Source organism: Halictus rubicundus, chromosome 1 (genome assembly GCF_050948215.1).
Source record: "Halictus rubicundus isolate RS-2024b chromosome 1, iyHalRubi1_principal, whole genome shotgun sequence".
In the NCBI taxonomy this organism is placed as follows: Eukaryota; Metazoa; Arthropoda; class Insecta; order Hymenoptera; family Halictidae; genus Halictus; species Halictus rubicundus.
Window position 1 is genome coordinate 14546677 of NC_135149.1, and position 27666 is coordinate 14574342.

At 41.9% G+C, this 27666-nt stretch overlaps 1 protein-coding gene across 2 annotated transcripts in view; it reads right to left on the reverse strand.

Annotated features, from left to right (window-relative positions):
- The window catches only part of Irsp53 (Insulin receptor substrate 53 kDa), a 249342-nt gene that overhangs the window by 15294 nt on the left and 206382 nt on the right, over positions 1-27666 (reverse strand). For both annotated transcript variants that reach the window (XM_076788691.1, XM_076788700.1), the window contains exons 5-7: positions 23795-23856; positions 1684-1755; positions 1393-1596 (exon numbers count right to left, since the gene is read on the reverse strand). In XM_076788691.1, coding sequence (XP_076644806.1) covers positions 1393-1596; positions 1684-1755; positions 23795-23856 — 338 coding nt within the window. The remainder of the gene's footprint in view (positions 1-1392; positions 1597-1683; positions 1756-23794; positions 23857-27666) is intronic.

The window sequence follows — 27666 nt, forward strand, 5'->3', positions numbered from 1 at the left end:
TTGTTGGTTAGATTATTTTATAACTAAGGTGAAATACAAAAAGTTTTTTCTTGCCTACAAGGTGTACCCGAAATGATGATACAAGCGGATAGCTGGTGATTCTACATACAGGAACAAGTCGAAAAAAAGGAATAACATTTTTTCGTTTGACGCCTAGTTTTCTTGAAAATCGAAATTGAAAGTACAGCGAATCTACGTGCTATTGGATAGGAATCGTCTGACGCGTCTGATCATGACCGACCAATTCCATTTCCTGCATGTACTAAAGCAGGCCTGGGCAACTTGAGGTTCGCGAGCCACAGACGAGTCATCTCCCTACTCCTGGGTCCCCCACCAAATCCCTGTGAAGTGTAGATGTACACGTCTATAGTCGCAGTCACGCGGTCTCACGAGGCAAAGCATGACATAGTTGATAGTGGGGGAACCGGTATGTTGATGGTGGGAGTCGTGAAGCGACCCGTACTAAAGCACGCGACCCTGAGTCGTCAGATTAAGACTTGTCTCCCCACTCTACCTTCCTCTACGACGCTGTTCCCCCACGCTTTCGCCACGAGTCGGTCACGTCACGCGTTTCGTCTCTGTCGTGCATGTGTTACGTGACTAAACCGGTGCTGGCACACAGAGGGGATAAGTTTTCCGGTACTGGCACAGAGAGGGGATAAATTTTCCGGTACTGGCACAGAGAGGGGATAAGTTTTCCGGTATTGGCACAGAGAGGGGATAAGTTTTCCGGTACTGGCACAGAGAGGGGATACGTATTCCAGTACTGGCACAGAGAGGGGATAAATTTTCCAGTACTGGTACAGAGAGGGGATAAGTCTTCCGGTACTGGCACAGAGAGGGGATAAATTTTCCAGTACTGGTACAGAGAGGGGATAAGTCTTCCGGTACTGGCACAGAGAGGAGATAAATTTTCCGGTACTGCCATAAAGAGAGGATACGTTTTCCGGTACTGGCACAGAGAGGGGATACATTTTGCGGTACTGGTACAGAGAGGGGATAAGTTTTCCAGTACTGGCACAGAGAGGGGATAAGTTTTCCGGTACTCGCACAGAGAGGGGATAAGTTTTCCGGTACTGGCACAGAGAGGGGATAAATTTTCCGGTACTGGCACAGAGAGGGGATAAATTATCTGGTACTGACATAGAGAGGAGGTCAATTCGGTTCTACAAATTCTATCTACGAGGTTCTAAACAAAAAATGTTATTCCCTTTTCTCGACTTGTTTTTGGACGTAGAATCACCCCGCTCGGCCGATTGTACCATGATTTCGGGTATACCTTGTATGGTAAATAAATGTAGACATTTCGGATAAAACGGGAAAGGGAGGTTTAGGCGATTGGTGCACCTGTGTTTCGCAGAACGAGCAGGTGTACAGCCACCATATACTTACGTTCTTCAAGCTCTGCTCACAAAAGGCGTCTAGCTTGGACTTCTCTTCCTCGAGAATCTGCATGTTCTTCAGCTCTTTGTCCATGGCGAGTCCACTCTTGCTGGCGCCCCTCGACTTTTTCCTCTGCTTCTTCATCGTCGCGGCGGCCTTGCTGTACGTTTCGGACCTGGTCTTGTGCTGTTGGAGGAACTTCTTCTGTTCGCTCTGCGAAACGTATTATTTCATTATTCATCGGTCCGTTGGGCGGCTGATAGGAGCCGCCACCGGTCGGATTCGGAGACCCGAGCTTACCTGGACCACCTTCGTGTCTTTCTCTAGGTTCGTCTCGAGGGGAACCAGCAGGTCTACGTAGAACGCCTTCAGCTGAAAGCAAGAAATACGACCAGGTTGCAGTGACGGGGCTCAAGACACTGGAAGATTTTAATGCCGCGGAAGCGCGGAAAGTGAATTCGAAACGAGCTTAGGTAATGAGGGACTTTCAACGTCTGCCCGCGACAAGGATGGCGGAAGGCCCACCAGCCACTTTCGTTCGCGATGTTGCCGACCATGTTTACGAGCTGTTGTCTGACCTGTTTTTAAGCCCGAGCTACGCAGCTGGGAAAAACGTTCTGATTATTCGAACCGGGAGACTCGTAAAACTTAACGCCGCCGCGCCGCGCCGCGACCCTAAGAAAACGCTTCTTTCGCTACTTTCGCAGGTGTTTTAACTGTGGTTTAGCCGGGTAAATTAGTAGACAGCCTGGCCATTTATTGTGTTAAATGCCTAGTATCTTGCTGACACGACCGATTTTATAACTGGATTTTTTTTTCAATAAAAATTCATAGTCGCATCTATTCCATAGATTATTAGCAGGCTGCGGATTTTACGCGTTTGTGGCAGAAATGAATAGGTGGAACACAAAATGGAAGACACATCGAATCAATTTAATATTACTGGTACGATAATTAGAACCTGTTCAAATTATTAAGTAAAGAAATCAGTTTTTGTGCAACTACTTTTTCTTGTAATTAAAGCAAATAATTTTTATTTTGCATTAAAGTCCGCAGTCTAGTTATTAGCAACTACCTGGTGGCTTCTATCATTCAGATTATGTTTCTGATCTTCTCTGTTACATTTGAACGGGAACCTCGAATAAAGGTCTACGTTGTATTATACAACGATGAATATTGATAGCAGAGTATTTAGTAGTGTTCGAAATTTTCTGTTACGATATTATAGGACAAGCGTTAATGGAGACAGGATAATTTGATTTCAACGATAAATCGGAACAGAAATGATTGGGTTAATTTGCTTAATCTTCTACACGGATGCAGAAGCGGTTGTTCGGGGAAGAATTTATAAACAAGAATTTGTTAGCTCGGTTTCAACGAATCCACCGTCGTGTGAAATTCATCGAGACAGTTGTTAATTATATGGGCCGACTGAAATTTCATTGTGCACCGGGTTCATGTACAGTTGCCTATAAATTAACAAGGATTTATGTACCTATGAATTAGCAGCGGTTATTTATGTTTAATAACTACTTCCATTGAACGGACTTTGAAAACTTCCGCGGAGGATTCAGGCACATATACAGATATGTGTGTGTTTCGTATTCAATATTCGGGATTGCGGAATACGGTTAAAATATTTTCCCGTTTAACGTATAAACTCGACCCGTGTAATTAAGGAAAATTGAAGAGCAATGCTAATTAAATTTAATATTACCAGCAACTTTATTCAATCAACAAGATCGTTACAAGTGTTTTAAAAAAATTTATTGATTAACAGGGCTGATGCAACCCCATTCAATTTTAACCAAATTTAATGTGTAACTAGTAATACAACTATTTCTGAATCTAAATGAAATTTGACTGCCTCAATACGTTTCTAGTTACCATTTCGATATAGATCAATATTAACCGTCCATGGGCAACCTTGGACGTTCTATATTAGCACTAAATACAACTGGCATACATTGCCATATAATAACAACATAATTGAATTTGTTTAGATTTGGTACCAGTTTTGTTTAAGAATCTATTTCAATAGAGAAGTTTATTAAAAAATTTTCTCACGAAAACATATTTATAATTTCAATATTTCTAAAAGAAAAAATTAGGGGCAAGTCATTTTCACTCGCCCGGTAATTCTAGTGTTAAAATAGGGACTGCAATACGTATTTCAGAATTTTTTAAAATTTTTTGAAAGCTTAGAACGGCTGGTGCAGAAAATAATATTAAATACAATCTAATTGAATCATTGCATTGTTGAAGTACATCTCGAAGGTCCACTCAAACGTTAGGGAAACGTTTTACGAAAACCCGCATAGGAATTCGTTTATTTAGTTGTTCAGGCGTACTCGTGCGAACGTTAGATGTTCAGAAACCGCATCCACTGTGACCGCAGCTTCAATTAGAGCTGATAAACAATCTATAGATCGTCGCGCACCCGAATCTGGCCCGCCGAACGTTCATTAGAAGAAGAAACACGAGTTTGATCAGGGAAAGAGAGGGGGGAGGGGTGGCGCACAAGGATAAGAGGCACGGTCGGCCAAGCAAAATGCATGGAGAATGCAGCGGGGCTCTTTTCAGCGCATCAACAGTACCACTTCAACTCGTATTTCTCTTCCCTTTCAGCGGCCGCTTTTCACGGGCAGCGATCGACTCCCGGTAGAAGGTTGCCCACTCGTGGAAACGTATTTCTGATCGAAATGCTGCCTCTAATCAATGTCCATTAAGCCGCGGAGGGAATGGAAAAAAAATCCCGATCAACCCGTGTCCCGTCGCGTCGGCTCGTCCGCGACTAATGCCGCGCCGCGGATTTCGTTTCGACGACCAGAGTTCCACCGGATGGATTTTCTGATTTTTATTTCGACATGCATCCCGACAGATTTCCCGCGTCACACCGGGGCGATACGTCAGCCGCACATTTCCCGATTGTTCGGAGGAACGATCCCGCGCCCGTTCCTTCCGCATTTAGCAACGTTAGATTGACAACTACGACTGCGTAGAATATTGATTCGACCGTTCTTAACACATATCCGACCGGCGCTTTCCATATAATTTTTCGATACATGGAAATTCGGCGTCTTTAATTTTGATTGCTGTTCGACACGCTATTCCTCGTAATTAAAGGGTCACTGAATGATGAGCGAAAAATAATTGATTTTTTAATTCGCCGTAACTTCATGCTACCAATACCTTAGAACATTGTCTTTACCTATGTTAAAGCGTAAGGTTTTCATTTTCATGCCGTTGAGCTTTTTTCAAAGAGCCTTCAGATTTTGCGAACCGTCGCTCAATTTTATCCTTCTGCGAATGATTTTTAACCTGACGCGATTATTAATATAGAGAATAAAATAAAATTATTTGCACGAATTGAATCTCGTATAAAATTCCACAGTCGAATTGTAAAATAAATTATTGCCCGACTAAATATGAATTTTTGGTAATTATGTAGAAAGTACCACTCATCTCCGATTTTGATGAAATTTAAATATGTTATAGATTTCGACATTTTGAACAACTTTCTCCTGTTCCAATATAGGAGGGTCGCTTTTAGTTTTGGAGATATTCGCAAAAAACTATTGCTAATACTGTATTGGATTTTCTGTTTACTTTTTTTTTGTCACAAGAATATTGGAACAGGAAAAAGTTGTTCAAAATGTGTAGCTGCATAACATATTTAAATTTCAACAAAATCGGAGGGGAGTGGTACTTTCGAAATAATTACCGAATTTTCTTTTGTACAAAGGTTTTCTGTACTGCGTTATTTGTGTCAACATTTATCTCGAGTAATTCTATAAGGAAGGGAATAAATTCAGTTTAGTTCTTACGCTTCAATTCCCAACTTAACTGACCATTATGGGGTTATTAAGGTGCACAACGATGCTGATGGATTGGAGCGCCCGTAGAATCTTCGAAAGTGAAGTCGACTAGCTGACCGGTCTGCATTCCAGATTTTCCCTTTTTTTTCGAATGTTTGTACAGTTAATGGAATTGGCTAGAACCGGCGAATGTGCGAGCGAAAGAAATTGGAGAAATTTTTCAAGATTTAATGTTTCCACTCGTGCTGGCTCATAGCAACTGAAGAATTCAATATGAATATGTGTAGAATTTCATCGTTCGACCCAACCAATCCGTTTTTTATTTTATTTATCACAGGTATATTAAAAATCACTACAGTCGACACTAACGCCGACATATTGCATTTATTACATTCCAAATGATGAAATTCGAAGAATTCCAATAAAGCGGATTGAAAGAGTACAAAGGGTAACACAATATTAAATAGAGCGAAAATTAACATATCGACTGCCACGATCGCCATACATGGAGATATAACATTCTTTGATTAAATTTTATATATCAATTTTCATAATTGCGGATTTTGTGACAGAAATTGTCTTGCTTACGCATATTTCATTTCACAGCATACGCAGTAATTCCGCTCAAAATTCTGTCATTTTGTAAACAATTAAAATATCGTATTTCTTACAGTTCCAACCATACGTTTTCAAAATTATAACAACAGTCAACACATGTTTCCCAAAACATACTCTTATAATAAAATATATAACTTGTGCAATTTAAATTATTTTTACTTAAAAAAAATAACTTGTGTGCTCCAAATACCCATACACATGTGTACAAAATCCTACTACAAACAGTTTAACAGTTCTTCTGAAAAAAATTTCCAAAACGACCTTGAAAACCAGAATACCCCCTTGAAGAGAGGTGAAAAAAGATAACCGGCGAGTGACTGTGGGAATCCCAGTTGTGCATGAAACACGATAGAATGGCGTTACTTTAGCACGGCCAGAAAGCAAATCACCGAATTTTCCCACAGCTCCGTGACTCTCGAATCCGATGCAACATTTCTTGAAGCGGCGTCGACGCACGCACGGCCGATTTTATTTAGGCGTTTGACAGTTTTACGTTCGGCTTTCTCGTCGGCCGTATAAAAGTATATCGTGTTATTTATTTGTCGAGGCTTTTCTTTTCGCTTTCGTTTCCCGCTACCAGGGCGGCGGCGTGTGCGCGAACGCGTGTGAGTGTTCTCTCTCTCTCTCTCTCACTCCGTTCAGTTCGCTAGTCGATTTAAAACGAATTTTCCCTCGTTTTATTCGCGAAAACGACGCTCCCGACAAAACGCTGTAAATGACGTTCCCGTAAACGTATTTTGATTCGCAAACTCGCGGATTTAATTAAGCAGTTTCGTAACGGGGAGGGAGGGAGGGGGGTAGAGCACAAAAAAAGAAGAAAAAAGAACGAACGAAAGTTCGGTGCAATTTTAATGCCGCGTACCTACGAAAGTTTTACAACCGAGTTTACGATCTGTTTCCGGGTTTACCGTCGAGTTGCTTATTTCATTGTTCGCTCCCCCTTTTCGCAGTTCCGAGGCCGGGCGAAAGAGGAATCCGGCGTTACGCCTTTGTTCTTTCCGATCCCGATCCCGGTCCCGGTGCCCACCGATTTCCGCTCGAAAGCAGAAACCCGTGGAATTCTTTTCGAACTTTCGGCAGTTCGCGCTCGTGCTATACAACCAACGGGCACCAAAAACAATAACAATGGAGAACCATCGCTGTCCCGAACGCAAAAGCTTTCCCATTTTACTGTTTGTCCATTGTATCCCATAGAGAGATACTTCGTAATTGATTCTTCAGTTCGTTGATCGTGTCAATTTATCCCCCGAATCGGAAAATATTTAGAACCATTTTATGCACGTTAAACATTTTTAAACGAACTTTGTACGTTTGCAGTTACTTGTGTTGATTAGCGCGTTAGAAGGCGACCCGTTTCTTGTTTATTGAATGTACAGAAACAACTTTAACACTAAACTTACCGAGCCTGGAAAGTAACTAATATAGTGTGTTGCGGACAAAATGGCGTTTTGTGCGTTCTTGTAGTTTAAGTTTCGTATTGGCGTTAATTATAAACAATGCGTTAGATTTCCTGTTACAAAGGATGATTGTACGAGGGGCGCGGGGAGAACGAGAGTCCGTTGTATTTACGAGTCTCCTGAAATGGGGATTCCCGCTGGCGCACAGTGGTCCGGATCGCAGAATTTAGGGACATTCGACCAAAAAGTCAACTTTTCGAAAATAAAAACTAATCAACTTGTATTGCTTTATAAATGTCTACAGACCTCGAAAACGATACATGACAGATTAAAAAATTTTTCTTATTTATCCCAAAATATCCTAGGCATTAACAAACAGGAATATGTTCGGTACAACTTCCTTTAAATAACCGTACAAGAATCATTTCCTATTTCGTCCTACTTTACAAGTTATAGTTGTTTAAAGCTGACAATGTTGCGGCGACCGCACGGTCGCCACGCGTTGGTCGTTGTCAAGCGCGAGGCAACCCGAGAAATCTTAGCACTGTAAACTTATATTTATTTATTATATTATGCCTTTTCCCAATGCCTTGCATCAGTCGGAGCAGAACAATACGAGAGAACACAGTGAGACATTCGAAGCATTTTCTTGAAAACTGTATGCTGTTATCTAGTTTCCTTCGTTGTACTTTGTTCATAGTTTACGTTTTTATTTGTATAGTTTATGTGTGTTTAGTTAGAGTATATTTGTTAGTGCATTGTAGTGTGTTTGTTAGTGTATTTGTTGTTGTGTATCTGCATGTTTAATTAAGTTTATTACATTTATAATGGAGGCTTTCCGAACAAATCAAGACTTATTCTACATTTTAAGGAACTCGGATGAAGACTTAAGTGATCACCTATTTTTATGTCAAAAGATATGTGAGGATATTTCACCAGAATATTTTAACAAACTGAAGGTCAGTTTAAACAAACTATGTTTTAAATTAAAAACGAAATGGGTCCAATCACATTATATTGAATCAAAATTTCTTGATCGTAATAAAAAGTGGTTAGAAAAAGATTTCATATATTCTACTGGAATATTATCAAAAATCCCATCATGTCCAGAGGCTGAAGAATTATTTAAAAAAATAAAGAAAACAAAAGCCGCTTGTACCTACTTCTTCAACGACAAAATGGTACGATTAATTAGTATACTCCTTATTTTGTCAATTAAATAAAATATTAATATTACTTTTGCTCGCAATATATATTTGTGACGTTAGACACCTTACTTAACAACTTGTATACCTGTACATTTTATAAAAAATTCTAATAACATAATTACATTATATATAAAAAACTATAAGATTTGAATTTCAAATTATTATACAATGGTTTTAATAAGGAAAGCAACTGATTCAACAACTACATACAAATTTATAAAAATAATTAATTAACAAATTAAACAAAAAATATATTCTAACATGTATTATTAGAAAGAGATTATTTTATAATATTTTGTAGTTCAAACGCCATTTCAATATCTCAAACGGTTCAAAAGTTAGACACAAATGTCCCTAAATGCTTTGATCCGGACCACTGTGTGGCGTCGCGAAACCGGATGATTGAAAACCACATGTATAGGCCGCGTGGTATAGCAGCGATCTAGGCCCGTTTATGTCCCAAGGTTGAGGGTGTGACCACCTTTCTGAGAATTGGGACCACGTGCACGGTAAGACTTGAGGAGTCGAACCGGGGCCGGAAGGCCTGCGAAGCCGGCGGGGAGCGGTACCCGCCAAAACAAGCGTAATTGTCGCTGAGGAGGGGGGTCGAAGAAAAGGGCCGGCGGCGACCATCGTCGCGAAAGGGGCGATTCGACTCGGGAAGTTTTTCTGAGTAAGCGAGCGAAACGGATGAAACTCTCTTCGCGACCTTTCCAAAATTCCAAACAAGTGTTAAATTCATCTATAAAATAAAGCTAAATTTATAACGTTCGTTTGGAATTCTATCGTATTCATTTCTATCCTGTGTTGAGATTTAACACAGTGATTTCTCTATATGTCTCGCCAAGGCCTGGATGATAAACGTCGCGGAATTATCCTAGCCCATAACAGGGCTCGGGTATGTCTCCTGGGCGATACACGACGCTGACAAAACCCATGTAGCTGACATATATCGAGAACTCACTGTACATGTTGTCTTATAGAAATGTCGAGATTGAATTTATTTGGATTTTGTGCGGTTCGTATTATAATACGTGCTCTACTAAATATATTCATTTAATCATTTCCATAAAATCGTCTTTATAATTTCAGTAATTTTAAAATAAAAAATCTGGAACCGGTCATTTTGACCGGCGGTGGTAGGTTTAGCGTTAAAGTTTGCAAAACAATCTAACAAAAAGTCTAAACAACATGGGAATACATACAAACTACTTTTAAATGTTATTAGGGAACGATTCAAAGCGTAAGGCTATAGAATGATTCAAATCGTTATGAATAAATTTTTTCTTATTGTACACAATGCAAACAGCCATTGATACGGACTGGCTGATAGAAAGTTAGTGCATGTTAAACAGCTCAGACAAGAAATTCCGAAAAAAATCAAAATCGTGAATCGATGATAAATCCGAACAACTTCGACACAGAATCCAGCAGAAACAACCACGCTACGGATTACAGATTCACCGTATCACCATCCTTTAACAAAGAGGAGCATCCCTTACTCTAAACGTTTCGCCGTGGCATTTCGGATGCCAAGATTCCTCTCAGTCTCGCCTCTCCCTCCACCATCGGCTCTTCTCTCGTGCGAAACGCTTGCTGGAGGATGGATGCAGGAATGCGGGCTTTTCAAGACGGACGTGAAAATCCAGCATAAAAAGCCAGCAAAGTCACGGACCTTCGCAACCAGCGAAACGCTCGGGCAAACATCCCCCGGTCTCTCTCACTTTCTCTCTCGGTCTGTGCTTCCCTTTTTCCGGGCTGGTTCACTTTCTCTCTCTCTCTCTCTCTCTCTCTCTCTCTCTCTCTCTCTCTCTCTCTCTCTCTCTCTCTCTCTCTCTCTCCGTCTGTGCAAATTTGAACGGCTGCAAAATTCGCGCCAGCGCCCTCTGGAGCAGTCCGTTTCCAGTTTCCACCGATGCTCGACATGTGCCTGGCCAGAACCGGATGGTTCGCTTTCATCGAGCCGAATCCCGGCCACTTCCGGAACGCCGTGCACGTCAATGGAACGTCTAACGTTTCACGTACGGCGTTTCAATAGTCATTAGACGGATCTCTAGATATTTTCGTCCGCGTTTCACCACCGACCATTCTGTTCCAGCGGCCCGGCCGACCAAGTGCCGGCGGAGTTGATTTAATCCTTCGCTTGTAAGTGAAGAGGATCGACAAGTACCCAAGCACAGTTTTCAGCAGCTCCGGCACAGCGAGGCTTCGAGCTTTCATTTTTTACTCTCGTTCGAAAGAAAGTTCGAGGCTAGTTTATTGGCATAAGCACCGGGGATGTATCCAGTTAGGGGAACTATGGGAAGTCAGTCGGCCAGGAAGTAGGCCAGGAAACAATAAAGTTTCGAGGGTTATTGTTAGTCGCCGATCCGCGAAACTTCGCTCCTCGCTCGGTTTTTCTCATTATAAAATTTTCGTTGGTGGCTTCGTTACTGCTGCTTAGAATAATTTCTTGCTAGACCAATATTTTTTAAAAGTATTGAATATTTTAAAAGAAAGCGGTGTCTGTGTGTACTTCGACCCAGAGTATCAAGCTTGTCATTCATTTATTCAGTTTGTGATCAATTACTCGAATGGGCAGATGCTGTATTGGAAACAATGGTTAAACTTCACCTTGGCAAACCCGAAATTTTTAACTTTTTAGTATATAATCCTGTACATCTTGACGAGAAAATGACAAAAATCGAAGTTTGAAGGCGAGGAATTAAGGCCAGGTCACTATATGGATCGCGATCTTCGATTCCAATCTATTTCATTCGATTTCCATCTGCACGGGGGAACAGTTTTTTAAGTGCGACGTTCCCGTCAACACTTTCGATTGGATTGCCGTGGCCCGGGACGTCGCTTGCCGTTCGCGCATGATAGAAAAAGGGGAAACAAAGCTCGGCGGATTGGCTTCCTTCCAGCAGGAGCGATTCTTCGGCAACCAAGCCGACAACGGCGGTACAAAAAGCCTGCCGTATCATACCTTTCGCTCGACAAAAAGGCCTCGAGACTCCCTAATATATTGACTCCACTGTTTCTCGCTGATTCATACCCCGCCGTCGCAGGAAACGATCAACGAAAACTCTGGAAATTCATCGGAGCCGCTTCTTCCTCGCCCGCTCGAGGAAGAGCAGTGTAACGTCAGCCATTCGATCGCTAAAGCGGACCCGACAAAGGTGCGATGTGTATAATGAAGTTCCCCTGTACTTTGCAAACTTTTCCGTCACGGAGAGTTCATAGACTCGCGTAACTTTGCAGCAGGCAGTCGCGACAGAGCGCCAGAGAAGGGACGCGCTTTGAAACCTTTTAGAACCGTGATCATTAAATTGGTGACTTGTTGCTGAAAGGGTCACCCATCTCTGGCCGTTTCCGTCTCGCCGTCGATTATTTCGAGACAAGCACGAGCTCGAGTTCTATTCCTCTGGTTGTGTGTCGTTCTTCAAAATATTCTGTTCTACGATCCTTTTAACGAGATATATACAGGGTGTCCCGGTATTTATGATACAACCGTTGGGGTGATTCTATGTGAGAAAGTAAGTCCAATTTTTTCCATTTAACGCGTTGTATTCGAGAAAATGGAGTTTGAAAGTTCGGCGAACACGCAGGCTATTAATGTGTCTGACCATGACCTACTGATTCTACTTCTTGCAGACGCTAGACACGCAAACTTGATGGATCTTCGAAGTCGATTTTCTCGAAAATAAAGCCTCAAAGGAAAACAAATTTATACGGTATTTTCGATTCATATGCTTCATACGAATGCACCTCTGAACAAGGTTGCAACCCTGGCGTTGACACACTCGGCAACAGGCCGCGTAAATACATTCATAACAACGAACAAAAAAGTAGGCAAGGTGGTTCGAGGCTCAAGAATGATTCGATTGAAAAATTTGCGTAGGGTCGCGGTGAATAAGCAGCATTGAACGCCATAGAAGAACCTCCGCGTCGCGACCTTTCACCATGGCCCATTGGATTCTCCTCTAATCTGCGCGAAAGGGTCCATCGGCCCTTCTCCGCTCTTTGCGGGCGATCGTTTCACCGGAACGCGACTGCTTTAAAAGGTTCAAAAGGTAATGCAGGCTGCTCGAATTTGAGCCAGACCACTCGAAGGATTCATCTTCGCTTCCTACCCCTTTCGCCATTCTCCGAAATCCCTTTCCTCGCCATCCCCTCGGCAATCCACTTAAGAACATAAAGCTGTTCGCTGGCTGGCCGCTTTCTTTCCACCCGTGAGGATTCTAGAAACGAGCGTGCAGTTCCACCGGTCGAAATGCTTTGGTGTCGTCATTAGTCGCGAACAAGAATCTTCCCCTCGTCTGGACAATACGACAAACACCGAAAACATGAAAATAATGTATTGATTATGGAAAAAGCTCGTACGCGCTCTTGACCTTCGACTCAGAGTCCGCAAAAATTACAGCAGCAAACGAGAGCTCGGAGCAGCTGGTAGAAAAATTGAAACGTTGTAACTGTATTCGCCCGGGCTACTCAACTTTGGACGTCGAAGACTTCTTGGCCAATAAAATGCAAACCGACACTATCAATAAATTCACCTGGTAGTTCACTGATACTACAAGTTTGTAACGCGCAAAAGGTCCCGGTGGAGCCAAAATGCTAAGCAGATAGATTCCCTGAACCAACCTAGTAATATACGAGAATTGTTTTTCAGGACTCTAAACGATAAACTTCGCTTCAACCCTTAAGTGATTAACCATCAACCAGGTATTTTGAAATTCACAGTAATCGAATTCTTTGTTAAAATAAACAAATTTTGTCTTAACTCCTCGATAAAGGATCTCATTTATGTAGGAATCTTGAGAAATGGGGAGATTAATCTCTTCGAAACACTTTACTGAATATTAATATATTTAGAAGAAATAACGATATATAACGCTGACACGATTAACACTCTTTCTCGCAAGGCAGTCGCAACTCTAATCTCTCCGCTCTTCCCGAACATCCACGCTTTATAGTCTTTCACCCCCTTGCATTCATCTCGCTTGCACTCTGTTTCTTGCATCCATCGCTTTCGTTCTTAGAAACACACAAACTCTCCTATCACTTAGACCTAAACACTTTTCATTCACGCCTCCACAGTCACTCGAGTTTTCCAAACATACCGGCGCCGGACCGTCGCAACATGATCCGGTCGCCCGCACGCACGCACGCACAATGAACCATTCATCCCACATTTACAACTATAGATTTGGCAATGTTTGGATCACGAGTAACAGAACTTCTAACAGCTCGTGGTGGGGATCGCTGGTGTTCATCGAACGAGGTTTCAGTGCAATAAACGAGGTTCTACTGCACAGGGAAAAATTGTTCCGAATGACCTTGACAATGCATTTCAAGGTCATGGTCGTTCTGAGAAACAACTGGTCAATGAAAACGGGAGTTTCTTCGGAAAAAGAGGACAAAACCGCGTCCTGCGAGGAAACTGGCCCGCGAACCGTGTCTCATTAGTTGTCACCGATAACTTCCAAAATAATCCAGGAACTTCTCTCATCGTTCGACGGTGGAACTATGTCGACAGCGCACGGCTGAAAAAGGTTCGGCGTGGCTGGCTGAAAGTTTTCATCACGGGGCGACTTTTCCCTGGGGAAGTCGCTTGCCAGTTCTGACAGTAACTACATATCGAGTCGGGTTTTCGGTCTTCCTCCATCCTTTGTCCCATCCCTCTGTCCCCGCTTGCCCGCTCGCTGCCACGCCAGCGATCGCGGCTACGAATTACACGTCACAAGGACCATATCTCAAAAGTTTCTCCCTCGCGACGCTCCCCGGAGAAACAAACGGAGCCATCCGACCCGGCAATACCCGATCAATCGATGACAGGTACTCTTTTGTAACGATGAAGGCGCGCGGGATACGGAACCGGAAGAATCTCATGGAATTTTCATCAATTTTTTTTTCGCCCGTTTCCGCTCGCCTCGGCTGCACGCCAACGCTGATGGCATTAATGAAAACGGACACGATGATAGAAACTTCAGAAATTGTAGACCTTCTTGTGTTACGCTCCAGTTCCACGTGACACGAAGTCTCGATCCTGTGACTTATACCAATCGTTCATTTCAGATCTGAAAATCCGACCACGTTCCTGAGAAACGGTAAAATCCTTCGACAAATTTTCACACAATTTTGAAACATACAGTGTTTACGCGATATATGTCCGAAACAGGGGTGTAGTCACTGACATATATCGTCCAGGAGATACTATTCTTTGATCGAAGCGACCTTACACTCTTCGGCGACCAAGGTCTCCCGAGATTCTTAGCTCCTCGCGGGGTATACCCCGCGGTATTGGGGATAATTCCGCGACGTTTATCATCTAGGCCTTGGCGACATATATGGAGAAATCACTGTATAGAGTAAACACTGTACATCTGAAACTTGTGATTGCATTCCATGGATCTCAACTATTAAATGATATATTTTGATATGATAATATTATAAGATGAACACGATTTAATTTGACATAAAAACTGAAATATGCATTTCAATATGATTTCTTCATTACTCGGTCGTATCATTTGCGAAACGATTTTTTCACGGGTTTCAGATCATTTTCATAACTCGCCTGCGATATTTATACGTAAATTTCTTGAACTTTATTCGCTCGATGAAAGCTCGTAATTTTCCGGGATTATTCATCTGCCAATGGCGGCCGTTCCCCGCAGAAGTCGGAAGCGATAAAAATGCAAACGAAGTTTTCATAGTCGGAACTCAATTCGGCCGTCTTTGTTTCTAATCTGCTCTTCCTCTTTCAGCGTGTGTCGCGTGCTTCGCAGAGTTTATTAAAATACTTTATTCGGCACAGGGTCGAACCATTCAATCGAGGCGGGGAACACAATTAAGCGCGGTGAAAATGAGTTGTGCAGCTGAATGCATTTCATATTCTCCGCGTAATACCCTCGAAATGCCCGAATGTTTATGTCCTATCGCGAGCATCGACTTTGCTCCGCCAGAAACTGAATACGCCGTGGAAAGAATTTTCCGTGAACGATATTAACTAGAAACAGATTACGTCGATGATAAAGGATAAAGTTACAACGGAAAGGATTTTCTAATTTCGACGGAGGGACTAAGAAAATAGAAAATGAGCGGAACAGTAAATAAATTACCGTGGAAAATATTCAAAAGAATCTCCTCTCGTTACAACGAGATTTTCTGTCCGTTCACGGCCTTCAAGATTGAGAGCCAATTCGACCTCCTTCCATTTTCAACCCTCTGCTGTTCTCGTTGCAGTCTCCTCCGTTCGCTCGGCGGCGTCTAACACCGTAGTCGATTTTCAGTCTCGAAGAAAAATGCGATAATGCGTCCGATGCTTTCCAGGTATTACCCTTCCAAATTGAATTAGTCCTCTCGATCAGAGATGGGAGGGGGGAAGAAATTGGCGCCGTTTATCTTGTTTGGCGAACGGTCAAATGCAATTTCGGACGGTATTGACGACGAGAGAAACGGTGAACGCTGATGATAAACGACAAGTCGAGCACCGATTAAAATAGTCTTACATTCCAATCCCTTCGTCAATCTGATCAAACTGAAACGATCAGTTTTCGAGTTGAAATATTTCGCAGCCAGCGAAATTGAAAAAATTCGAGCTCCGCAGTTAAAAAATGAAAACGCATCGAATTAAATGAGACAGCATCGGTTTCGAGTTGTACGTCCGTTACAAATGACTCGGCGCAGCGATCGGATATCGGGCGCAATCCCTGCATTGTCGTTCCGAATTTCAATGTAACAATTTTAAACCAAATTTCTGTTGCGCTGCGAAATTTCTACACATTCTGTCAATCGAAGCCTGTTTTATGCAACGTCTGGTCGATAAGCGGACAGATAAATTACGGTAATGCTCCTTGCTCCCCGGCGACAGTGAATTATACAGCTGGTTTTGAAAACTGGACAAATTAAAAACAAGCTTGTCGATGGGGGAACGCATGAATTTAAAACGTTTGTCGACAGTACTGCATTTTTCGCCCCGTTTTCCCTCATACATTAAATTTCACCGAGCCAATGAGGCGTTCCCCAAACTGACGAACCGGAAAATTCACTGAAAAATATTCGGCTCGGTTCTTTGTGAAATTTTAATGAAACGGTCAACAGGAGAGAACATGCAATCGCAAATAATATTTCGAGATCTATTATTTAGTCGCCCGAAACAGTAATTTCGTAAAGCGAAATTTAGTGACAATCTGCAAGTGCAGTGGTAGCGAGCATGTTGACTGGTCGTTCGCCTTTAAACCCATAGAACCGATTCAACGGAGCAAATTGTTCTTTCACTGTATATTTCCGTGCGATTAGGCTTGGCAAGGGCGCCAGAGGAAGGGTAAGGTGTGAGTCAGGGTGGCGCGAGAGGACATCTTTACGAATGCTGCCAGTCTAGACTGAGCTATGACGTAATCTCCGGGAACGGTGGCTGAAGGGGGATGGCGAAGAAAGCTGGGAAAAAGGGGATGGAGGAATGCTGTATGCGCGTTGGCCTGAGACAACGACCTTTCGTGCGTGAATGGCTTCGGATATGCGTTTCCTATAATACACGTGGCGCAGTAGCGTAGTTGAAACGGTCCCGGGCTCGAGGGGCCCGTCGAGGATTCAGAGAAAAAGAGAACGAGAGCCGCGAAACGTTAGGCACCGTACGTGTGGTGAAACCATGAACCGAGGAAAGTGTGCCCGACGCGACGTGTGTACAGGCCGTCCCAGGTGCACCGTCAAGTATTTTAAGGGTTGATAGGGGAGCTAAAAACGGCGCATTATGTCGTCAGCGGTACGCGTCCATTTTGCGGAAATACGCCTTTAAATTTTTAAAACGTCCTTCAGTGACCAGGCATGCAACGATGCAGCCTCTACACTGACCAAGCTACACAAACAATTCAATTTTTTAATACATCATCTTCTTTCTCAATTCCTCATATTACTAGATTTTTCACTTAAAATCAGATAATGTACTTCCTGCTTCTTGAAATATTAAAACTAATATATTAGGTGTACAAATTAATTCGTAGCCCTCAGGTTATTTTAACTTTTTATTCAAATTTATTCTCAGATTATTTTAATTTTTTATTGAAATTTTCAAAATTTCAATGTATTTTGGTCGTTTATAGACGAACCACGAATAAATGAAAAAAGAGTACTACAATGTTTTCTTACGAAGTGAAGGACAAGATTTTAATGAAATTAGAAGAATTAGAATTTTAATAAAACTATTAAAATGTTATTTGCATCAGAACCAGCGAAATCAATATTCCCTTAAAAAGTTCCATTGCTTCGTCGACAGTAAATGGAGACGTAACACATTTTGCTGTACTTCTCGCAACTTAGTGTCTGCAAGACTCGTCAAGATGAGTGCAAAAATGAGTTCAAGATACAAACAGAGCATGACCCAAAAGATTACACCGCTCTCGGCCATAAACCCTTCGAAAAGGAAATAACGTCAGTCTATTTGCCTTTATGGAGCCATGTTTTGTCATCGGCTGATTTTCCAGCCAGTCCCAATGGTAACCTTATCCTTTCACCACAGTTGCAGAGACACTGTCCGTGAGTACTTTAGATCGCTCCGAGGCACGCACACCACTTTCCGAAACAGCTGAAATGCCTAGGCCAACGACCTACTTGAATATGTTTGTCTCGCCGATATGCGCGAGCTGCTATCCGTTCCTCAAATTCATAGTCCAACTTCAAGGCGTTATTACCGCAAAATGGAGGCAGAAACGGACATGATGTCATAGACCATTTTTGTCCCATTTCAGCTCCCTTGTCTCTCCTCGAATTATACAGGGTGTTAAAGAAACCATTCAATATTTATATGGCATATAGAACACACTGTGCTGAGTAAAAAAGTTTTAGTAAACATAGGTCAAAAGGTCAACCGTTTCTGAGATACTGGTTCGTTACTGGTTTTTTTTTTAACACTCTGTATATATGTTTGAAACCTTCTGAATAGCATGGAACATTTATTACCAGACTACGGATGTCTATGCAATTTGCAATTTTTTTAGAGGTATTTTAAGAAAGTGGAGACAAATAAAATTTTATTTTCAGTTGTAGTAGTCTTTGTAGATCTGAAGTAAATAAAAATTCTGCTAAGTTCTGTCGAATGTTATGTTTTAGCATTTTTTCAAAATTTTCAGGAGCCATAAATGCATAAAGATCCGCGGTCGATTTATTACAAATAAGTCCTGTCTTAATTAAAATCCGCCGAAGTTGCCATATTTTTCTCAGACAGTTATCAGAATTAAACAAGTGTCCGGATACTTTTGAGCAGGGGTGTAGCCGCGTGAGTGGGAAATAAACGAACCCGAGATCACTCAATAACGTTTATGCTCGGGGGCAGGGGCTCCGGGTGGCTATAAGACGCGAAGGAATCGGTGTCTGAAACTGGCGAAGCAAACAATTACTTTCCGGATGCCGGTAGCGGAAGTTATCGACTACGGTCACGTAAGAAACAATTAGTTCGGCTGAATCCGGGAATGGTCGGCGTTCCCAGTCGGGTGGTTTCGACGTCTGCGTGTGGCATGAGGCACGAGGTATGGGTTTACACGAGGCTACGCGATGCGACGGCCGCAATACCGTGAGAACTCTCGCGCAATAACGGCTCTTCCTTATTGCCGGAAACATTGTTCTTCGTTCGGCCCGAAAGACTATGGCAGCCCCCGGTGCAACGGCCCGCTGCAAACTGCCGGGCTACCAGGGGGATCAAAGGGGCTCAATCTTCGAGACTTTAACGTCCCGCCCGGAAAACGATTCCGGCGACGACTGCCGCCCGCCGCCCACAGAAAGGATCGCTCATAATGGCCCGGGATCATTGTTGGGAATATTCTCCATAAAGGAGAACAGGATCACGCGACGGGCATATATTGTACCTGGTGCGCCGCGCGCCGGTGCGGTGGGACGGACGGAATCTGAACGACGCATGGGGATGAACAGGTTGATGGCACGATCTCCTCGCCCGCCATTGTTCCGATTCCGCTTTGAGTTGTTAAGCGGAAAATCAAGGCCCCCGGAATTTGATAGATACTCGGATACTGTTAGTGGCAGCAGATGCTGACTACTTTGAATTTAATATCATCGTTTCGTGGGCGCAACATTTTATATTTTACCAAACGAATATGTTACATATTATTAGATACGTTCTGGAGAGAAATTGGTAGCCGTAATTGTTATTAGCGGGTAGTATTTGAAATACAATATCGGGGCTCCGAAGCGAAATATCCGAGAACGATCATGAACATTACAAGTATACGTATGAAGTTTAATATCTTCCGAGATGAACAAGTTATAAAATATCTTTCGAATGGGAACTGCAGGATTTTATACACCGATATTCCCGGTGAAATATAATACTGACCATTCGGAGTTTTATACAGTAATCGAAATTGTTTTGCTTCAATAATTTAATAATCTCTGTGATGAAGACATAATAAATTTTATTGATCAGTTTCAGAGCACCATTAGTGGAAGAGGATATATTACCAATTGGAAAGTAAAATTTCAAATTAAATTTTAACAAAATATTACAAGCCCTACCTGTTTGCATTATTCTAAATATTACTCATTATACAAATTAGTATTGCAGACCAATTAGGTCATGATGATTGCCAAGAGAACAGCAATCTCTAATAAATTACAATCCATATACAAATTGGGTATAATTGCTTGCACATTGCGTTTGCTGTCGCAGAATACATCAATAACTTCAGCTTTATTAATGAAGTGCAGGCATCGCTTTCAAGTATGGAGCAAAAATAATAATTATACTAAAATTTTGTATGGAAAATGTCAATAACAGAAACATTGTGAAAATTATGAAAATTAAGAACATCAATCACAAAAGGTATAAAAATATTTTCATGAAACCATACGATTACAATATTCCAATTTTCAAACTTTTCCATCACAAATTACGATTATAATTCTATGTCAGTTGTGCAAAACTGGATTACAGATTTTGATGCAGAATATAAATTTTCGAATTTTGATTATTATGAATGTATGTATTTCCTCGTTCACGAATTTTAACAAATTGAAAATAATGTAAAAACATACTTCGTTTCCAATGATTTGGTTTTGCCAAAAATGGATAAAATTCGCAATCTCCTCATAACATTTCTCGATGAGTGAAATTGTATTTCAATTGCTTGTAACAGTGTATGGTGTTTTGTAGTGGACCAAAACGATTCTCCGCATACGCGGTAAAAACAATGCTTTCGTCAGTGATAAAACATAAATTCCAAAGCCGAAGCTTTGGTTGCTCGAACGCAACCAAAACAATATGTGTGTTCGCCATCGATAACTATTACGTGCGATCAAAATACAATTCCTCTCGTCGGTCACTGTAACGAGCAACCGAAATAAACTCTCATCGATAATGGCTATCGGCAATGAAAAAGATATTTCGTATACTTGTAAATATGATTTATAACCGAAAACATTGTAGTCGAGAAAAATAACTGTTATCTTCTCTCATTTTGGTTATAACCAGGGATGGAAAGTATTGTAAAACTTTTTAATAGATTCTATTTAAAACAGAGACCGTGGAAGTGTTTAATGAACGCTCTATTCATAAATGCAATCTGCATAAAATTATAGCTGTCATGGTTGTACTAAATAATTATTCCATTTAAACGGATAATCTGAATATGCCGTTTATTGGTAATATTTACATAGATAATTTGATGTTCAAAGCATGTCTATGTATATCTTACAAAATCTTTTTTAATTCTCATTTTCACGAAGTATTTCATAGAAATCTGACGGAGAGAAAAGTGTTTTTCATAGACTAGAAGATGTGCTCGTCCTCTTGCATTTTACAAGCATAAAGGTCCGCAGTCGATTCATCGTCGAACAATTGGAGAAAAATGTTAAAACCCAGAGGGCTCCGAGGTTAAACCCTGTCGGCGGTGGTGTGCGTCAAAGGAACAGCCACCGTCGGAATAAAATTCCCGAATTAACCGGAGGTCTTTGCATCGCGGCAGAGCAGGCGGTCCCTTAAATCCCGCGACGAGGACGGTGGCCGGAACAGCGTCGTCGTCGCAGACGTTCTCTCGCGGGATACGATTTCGAAAACACACGGGTCCATGTCGTGGCTGTCCGCGGGGCGGGATCGTAATAACATGTCGTTACGAGCGGGAACGAATTTTCACCCTCAAAAGAGAAACACGTAGTCTGCAAGTGTGTAATCTCACCCCTGAAGCAAACCGTGGGTCGCGCGAGGATCAAAGAGACGTTCCGTGTGTTCCTAGACGACGATGGATGGATAGAAAAAGAGAAAAGGGCCCCGCTAGCGAGGAGAATGCGCCGAAGAGCTGTGCCGCGCCACCGGGACGGTGAAACGGGGGCCAGAAACGAAGCCAGAAGCGAAATGAGATTGGGCACGGAACGAAGAAGGAAGCCGGCCGATTAGAGGAAAGGGGACGACACACACACGAGCACACGCTCGCACACCGAGTGAGAAGGAGACGAGCTAAATGACCAAAACTCTCTTTTAACTTTCCAATTAATATTCCGGCAGGGTCGGCAAACGGGCTCCGTGCCGAATTCATCGCCCCGTGCATTTCGGTTTCTCGCGCGTCCCGCATAAATCTTCCCTACTTTTAATTGCGTCAGCCGCGCGTCGTTTATTTAAATAATAATTCGAACGCGAAACGGCACCGCGGCGGGCCGCGGGACGATTTATTCCCCGTACCCTTCTTGACAGCCGCCTTGGTATCCTAAGCTCGTTACGAATGTCTACCCTCCTGTGGATCGTTCTTATGAACTATTCAGGTTTGATTTTCCGGGCCGACACGACCCGCGCGCGCGATACTCGATGCAATTTATCGGGGGAAATCTACATGGGCGAAGATACCGGGGAATGTGGAAGCAGCCCGAGAATTTATAGAGCCCCGGTGCGGCTTGAACGCCGCCAAGTAGAAAGTATAAGGTTGTTGCATACCGAATCACCGATTTCACGTCTACGACCTTGTGTCTCAATGTGGGCTTGCGAACGAAAAGTATTAACTACCGTTGACGCTGTTCGCCGAGGACTGTTTTTCAAAGCTCTTGTCTCGTATGTGATTTAGTACCGTTTTTATTAACACGTTCGCTATCGCCATTTGTTTTACTGCTCGCGCACCTTTTTAAAATGTTTCATTAAATGCGAACGTACCTCCTTTATGAAATATTAAAACAATGTAGCTGAAGTGAGTCTTCTCACTTGTATAAAATTAATTGGAGTATGGACTGCGAAAACGTGGACGTTCCGTAGAACTTGTGACGGTGGTAGTGGACATGTTCACCCTCGTACATTTCATGTGTCCATTTTCTGTTTTGTCGTTTCTGTACAGACGAGGTATAAGGATAGACCTACCATCTTATGGGACTTCATGTCTCGTGTCCTGAAATATCGACTGTTCAAAAAATCAGAGATTTGCAGAATTATTCGTTTATTTTCTCATATTCACGAGACTTCAGTGACTATATATAGCTATTTTCAATTTTAATTCCTACCACTGAGGATGCTGTCAGCAAATTTTAGTTCCAATTGGTAATACAAGATGTGACACGAAAATGATAATGGGGTTACGTGACCCCAAAAAAAGTGGGCCACAAAAATACATTGGATGATAGGTCTATAGTATACCTCGTCTGTAGTTTCAGTATTGTGTAATGTATGTCTTATATGAACATACGCTGATCAAATGTGGCGGGCGCCGCGAGTGTGGCGCCATCACGCGGACAGCCTGAGAATTAGTGCAGCAGGCTGTAGGTTATGTTCTCAGTGTTAATAAAGTATGCACGAAGGTGGCAATGTGGTCCGTTTAATACATCTTCCGTAAGATTATAAAAATGCACTTGTTTAAATTGTGGAATTATAAATGAAACACTATTTGTTGACGTAAGGAATTTAGGATGTGACATGTCAAATTAACAAGATTGAATCTATCCAGATGCCCATGGTAAGATGTCTATAGTTTCAATAATTCTAGAATGAAATATATAAAATCAGTTGTTTGACCGGTGGTCGTAGATTCAGTGTTAAATTGTGGAATTATACAGTCGGTGATTATACGATCGGAACCACTTCTATAAACGGGCGAGGTTACATTATAATAACTTCTATATGAAAGTCTATCTGCACTCTTTTCGTGTTACTTTTATAAAGTATTTCATTTGACGTCCACCATGTAATTGCAATCACCCAATTCCGATAAATCAGTTACAGAGTCGGTATTGTCATCTTCGTTTTTACGAGACTAACAACATCGTGCGTATACACTCTTGCTCGTCACTGTATTCTCCGAAAGTATTAGAAACAGCTTGAACAGCACGATGACCGAACCGTAACGCACGCTGTACCGGAAAACAGATTGAAGAACGATTAGGAAAGCGCTCGGTCGTCGGTACTCACGATATTCATTTCCTGCTCCTGGATCTCCTTGTAGACCTCGACGATCCTCATCAGCGCGAAGCCTGCAACACAAAGCGAATTTCGATCGTTTTCAAACAGTGTCTGGTGCGCGGTGTGCGCGGCAGGGATTCGCGTCGAACCCCGTCGAGCTTTCGCGGTTAAAACTTTCGTCCTGAATTATTCAGACGTGGCTGGTGTCGTCGATACTTTAATCCACGCGGCCGAGGGGCGCGCGAGAGGGTGCGGGTGCCACAGAGAGAAAGAGAGCGAGAGAAAGATCGACGCGGAAAGAGAGGGAGAGGAAGATAGATAGAGGAAAGAGGGTAGGAGAGGGTGTGCGGGTGGATGGCGAGAAACCGAGGCGACCGCAGGAGTTGGTAGCGGCGCGTTCCGGCGGTTGCGGCTGATTTTCGAGTGACTTTCCACGAAAAGCTCCCGAAAGCCTACGAAAGCGGGCGACGGAGCTGCCAGAGGAGGCCAGGGGGTAGTAGGAGGGCTAGGGGAGGCAACAAAAAAATGCACAGAAACCACGATCGCAAAACTTTCCGGAGGGGGGGGGGGGGGAGGAAAGTCGTAGGGGAGTTCGACGAAAGTTTTCGTGCTCCTGGCCGGTCTCGCGGAAACTTTTCTGCCGTTTCCTGGCCGCTTCTTTCCGCAATACTTCTGCCCAGCGGAGAGCCACCCCCCGCGAGAAACATTCCGACGCCATGTTTGCGACCCAACGGCTGCCTATATACGCGTCGCGGATGGAACGCGATTAAGACTTTAACGGGGTGGGTGAGAATAATTTCAGAGGCAATTTCGAACGAGAGAGGCTGCAGAGGACGGGGAGAGCTAAGGGTTGCTGGGACTGAGTTACTCGGGAAGCTGAACACTTGAGAAAAGAGACAATTATATCGCTGCACTTAGATCAACGTTGTGGTTTCGGATTGCATGCACATGGTGGCGTACTACGTGTACGCGCGTCTCGACGCATGGCATATTCTCCAAATATGAATTTGAGAACCGAATTATTCTGCTGTTCTCAATTTTTGTACTATTAAAAAATAAATTATAATAATTATATGTGAACGAATAGAAAGAAACACTTTGTGCACTTCGAAATCATGAGTTCGTAAAGTCGATTAAGTGAATCGAATATTTTGCAGTCCTTTGTCAACCTTGTTAACCCTAGCCAAGTATTGAAACATTTACGAAAATATTTTTCCTTCTAATTTTTCAAGCACAATTTATGTACGCGTATAAATGCAATTTACACGTTTCATGAATATTACGGACGCGTCGTTAAGTTTGGACAGTCGAGCGTAGCATTTAACCAGTTGATTGACGACGCACCGACGCTAAAAGAATAGTTATAGAGAAATAAATTTCGTGTGAAATTTTTCATCGAAACGGCGTATAAACTGTGTGCATCATCGTCGCCAATTAATTCCGTCATTGATCACTGACTAACCGTGACACCCTGCTCAGCAACGATAACTTGACCCGATAGACTAGATAGTCGGGGAGTCATTAATCACAGCTTGCTCGGCGCACAGTCGGTGTGACAAATTCCCATGTCGATATGCTAACGCGAGATACTCACGGTCGCATTGGTGCAGGACCGAAAAATATCGGGTTCCCGAACGCAGCAGAGAGGAAGAAAAATGAAAAGTAGAGAAAATACCCTTAAGTTCGAGCAACTAATTAAAGTTTTAACCGAGTTAGACGAACGCCAATCAACTCTAAGTTTAAATTAGTTTATTAAGGTATCTCTAATAAAATTCACGAAGCTTCTCCAGTCGTAGAACCAGCTCTCGAAATATGGAGCATACAATTCCACCTGTGAAATTTTAATTCCTTCTAACGTCAATCAAATCGAAGTTTAAATTAAGCCTGTTAAGGTATCTAAAAAAATTCACGAAGTTTCTCCACACACAGAACCAACTCTCAAAACACAGAACACAGAATTCAATCTGAAAAATTGTATTTCCTTTCCCGAATGGAATTTCTTTTCCAAGAATTTTCTTTCGCTTTGGCTAACATCGAGGTAAGGAAATTTCATCGGAAATGAAAAACCGCGCAGCAGACAAGTTCTAAACGAATCCACCTCCGGGGTCCTTTCATTTTCTTTACTTTAAAATTTAATTATCTCGCGTAACATTAAATTTCCCTGTTTTACTCGCGGCTCTCTACCGGAAACGTCATCGCTTCCGCAAACGTTGTCGGCCAACGTCAGCGACTATTTTTTTCCGCAGTTTTTGCAAACTATTTAGCCCTCTGTTTGTACATCAACGTCAGCCGTAATGCACGGCCAAGATATATTCCATTCATAATTTTTCTTTACACCGTCTGCTGTATAAATACTGCAACGTGACTCAACGAAACTCATAGAGCGGATAATATTTCAGATACCGCTCGTTTTATCGCGGCGCGCATTAAATATACCGGCGAAGTCATAAAATCACAGTTCCGGTTTCTATGAAATTGCTGACAGTTGCTGACAAAGGATGCCGCACTAATGAACGACACTTTAACACTTTACCATGCAGTAAATGCTACGGTACATATTATAATTCTGTATCAAGTATTTTATAGTAACTGTACTGCTTCTACAGTGGCTTTCAATATTAAAGAAAAGATTTTGATATAGGATTCGTAACCATCTTACAATTTGATATAATTATCAATTTATTTTATGAGTATAATTATCCATTGATTGTAGAATTATTTAATATCAAGTTGAATTACACTGAAACGACTATTACCACTATAACTCTTTGTAAAAATTACTTTCTTTACAAAAATGCACGTTAGATTAATTGGTACACCTTGTAATACAGCAGTAAAGTATTGAAATTTTATTGAATGTTCCAAGTAATTTTACGGTAACAGTACAACTTTACAGTGGTTTCAAATATTAAAGAAAAAATTTTAGTAGATATAGGGTTCGTAACCATGTTACAAGTCGAAAATACGGAATAAATTTTTTTTGTTTGAGACTTTGTTCGCGTGCTATAATATATGCAGAAAGTAGAATTGGTTGGCCATGGTCAGACGCGTAGGAATGTGAGAAAATTGTCAAGTGTACAAGATTAATAATCTTATTTTAATAAGTTTTATTCATTGTCGCGTTTACCACAGTGAACTCATGTGAAACATGACAGAAGACGACGGAAATAAATTGACGTTGGAGGGATCATGAAAGTAGAATAGGAAGGCTCAAGAAGATCAAAATCTTGTCAAGGACTTGTCTCTTCAAGTCCCCTTCAATTCTGGGGTTAATATATGTGAATCGGGGGCAACGACGCGGGACTTCCTGTCGTATGGGATTTCTTTACCCGCCCCGCAATTCTTCATGCAGAAGGCTTCACGAAAGTAATTCGTGGATATCCTGTGACATATGGTGTATAGTATTTCTCATTTATTTTCCTTGACACAGTTGTTACCAGAGAACGGAATGAAAGTGAAATTATGTAAAATATATGAAAAAGAAACTATTTCATACAATTTCCTTAAACTATCCGTTTAATTTCCTAAAATTTTTAACAAATAAAATAAAGTTTAACACTAAACCTACCACCGCCGGTCATCCTGATCTTTTCAAACTTCTACGTACAATTTCGTACATACAACATTATCACATCGCTATTTATCTTTACGACTTTTCTTAAAGTATGTGTATAATGTATTTTTCAGTATTTATTTCGCATTTTATGTTTTCTTCCAAAAAATATATGGATCTTGTCCTACCTACCGCGGCCGGTCAATTTGACCGCGCGAGATAATATGATATTTACTTTTCTAAATGTAAACAATCAGTATAAAAGAAAGGCTACTCTCAATGTGGCATGGCCAACTCGAAATAAATGAGCTGCCTCATTGAATGAGAC